Source organism: Pterocles gutturalis, unplaced genomic scaffold (genome assembly GCF_000699245.1).
Source record: "Pterocles gutturalis isolate BGI_N339 unplaced genomic scaffold, ASM69924v1 scaffold37380, whole genome shotgun sequence".
In the NCBI taxonomy this organism is placed as follows: Eukaryota; Metazoa; Chordata; class Aves; order Pterocliformes; family Pteroclidae; genus Pterocles; species Pterocles gutturalis.
The window spans coordinates 3154-5067 of record NW_010144610.1 but is presented as its reverse complement, the minus strand read 5'-3'; the positions used below and the strand labels follow the sequence as shown (position 1 = coordinate 5067).

The following is a 1914-nucleotide window of genomic DNA, read 5'->3' as shown; positions in this document are numbered from 1 at the left end:
CCCTCCCAACCCAAACCATTCTGTGATTCGAATTCTATGGAGAGGAGAAGTTCAGAGCAAATGCAAACAGCAGCACTGAACCTCTCGGTGCTTCCCGTCCCCAGGGACATGGTTCAGATTCACATGGAGCCACATGACAGTCCAGGAGGGTGTGGGGCAATCTGAGAAAACCCTGCAACCTCCTGGCATGCCTCAGCCGGCAAGGTTTCCTGCCCAGGAGGAAGCAGATGAACTGGCCGAGCTCCCTGGCTGCACCATGTAAACAGAGACCAGCCCTGGCGCCGCTGATTCCACCTGAGCCACGTGGATGCCAGCGCCTACCCCAGCCGGGGACAGACCCCGTGCTTGTGCCCCCCCAGTGTCCCCCCAGCACCCTCTGCTCTTGCCCACGGTGGTTCTGCCAGTTGAAGAACAAACGGGGCTGGGTGCCTGCTGCCTATCTGGAGCCGATGGACGGGCCGGATGAGTCTGAAGAGCAGGAGCCCAACTACGCAGGTAAAACGTGGGGGCAACCAGGGTGTGCACCGGAGCCCAGCCTGCCGCTGCTCCCCGCTGGGGTGCTCATTGCAGGGCCCCCCCTGGGCAGCCCAGGCTGAGCAGTGCCACTGGGAGGGAGGTGTTGCTGTAGGGATCAATTTCATGGTTCGGTGCCTTAATGTCAACCTCAGGAGCTTCCCGTGACCCGCAGCTCAGCCTCAGATGCTTGTTTGCTCCCATGGCCACCGACCAGCCGTGCTGAGCTAGCCGGGTGATGCTGAGTCCCCAGGTTGGCAAAGGATCAGTGTCTGAACCGAGGTGCAGGGTTTTCCCAGCTCTCGGCTTCTGCACTTTCCATGTCAGCCCCCCGCATTGCCCACCCCCCACATCACCCCACGGCGGCAGCGGGGCCGTATCGCACCCAGCAGAGAGGAGCCTGCAGGCTCAGGCTGGTTGCTCTCCAGGCTTTGTCTTTGTGGTTTTTAAAACACTGCAACAGAGTCTATTAGCACAACGCTTCCTTCTTCCTCATTTAATCACCCGAATTATAAACACGCTCTTCAGCAGGGTTAGGGGTGCATTCTCCAGCTTTCTCCTGGAGAGGTGCTGCGAGACGAGCCATGGGCACCAACAAGGCTGGGGGAAGTCTGGATCCAAATGTGGAGACCTGAAGCACCCTGGCTCTTACCTAAAACATCGGGTGGATGCTCTGGAGCCTCCTCTCCTCGCCTGGAGAGGCTGAGCCCCATCCCTGGGGTGCTGGCACCCAACCTGCTGTCCCCGTTTTGTGCGCAGGGGAGCAGTACGTTGTCCAGAAAAGCTACACGGCCGTGGAGGAGGACGAGCTGACCCTCCAGGAGGGGGATCTCATCGAAGTCATCCACAAGCTGCTTGACGGCTGGTGGGTCATCAGGTGAGAGATGCCAGGAACAAACCAGGCCAGTGGGGCTGGGGCAGGGGGAAGGGACGAGCTCCACGCCAGGGCTGGGAAAGCCACCAACCGTTTGGTGCCGCTGCCCAGTGCTTCCTTTTGCAGGGCTGCTTCTAGGAACCTGTGGCTTGGCCAGATGTTAAATGTTGCTGGGGCTTCCTCTGCTGAGGGCTTCAGGAATATCCAAGGAGGAAGCAGATGGGGAAAAATAAAAGCATCTGTTATTTTGCCTCTATGTATTCTGGCACATTTTGCTTTGCAAAATTTTTCATCCCAGCCCTGCAAACTCGGGCTCTCCCGGGGGATCCCCAGCTGCGTTTGTGCTCTGGGGAGGCACAGATTGAGTGTTTGCAGCAGGACACAGCACAGCTGCAAACCCTGGGGATCCTCCTACCCCAGCCTGTGTCAAGGCAAGAGGTCCAGGAGGATCTCCTGGTGTTTGCAGTTGGGCTGGGCGGGGAGATGGGCTGGGGACCAGGGAGCGTTACTCGAGCGCCCGGGACAGG

The 1914-nt window shown here is 59.2% G+C and overlaps 1 protein-coding gene across 1 annotated transcript in view; it reads left to right on the top strand.

Moving 5' to 3' along the window:
- Window positions 1–359: 359 nt before the first annotated feature.
- Window positions 360–1914, top strand: part of LOC104470292 (neutrophil cytosol factor 1-like) — a gene marked incomplete at both ends in the record, with an annotated part of 4705 nt that continues 3150 nt past the window's right edge. The window contains 2 exons of the mRNA XM_010085151.1: window positions 360–495; window positions 1273–1390. Coding sequence (XP_010083453.1) covers window positions 360–495; window positions 1273–1390 — 254 coding nt within the window. The remainder of the gene's footprint in view (window positions 496–1272; window positions 1391–1914) is intronic.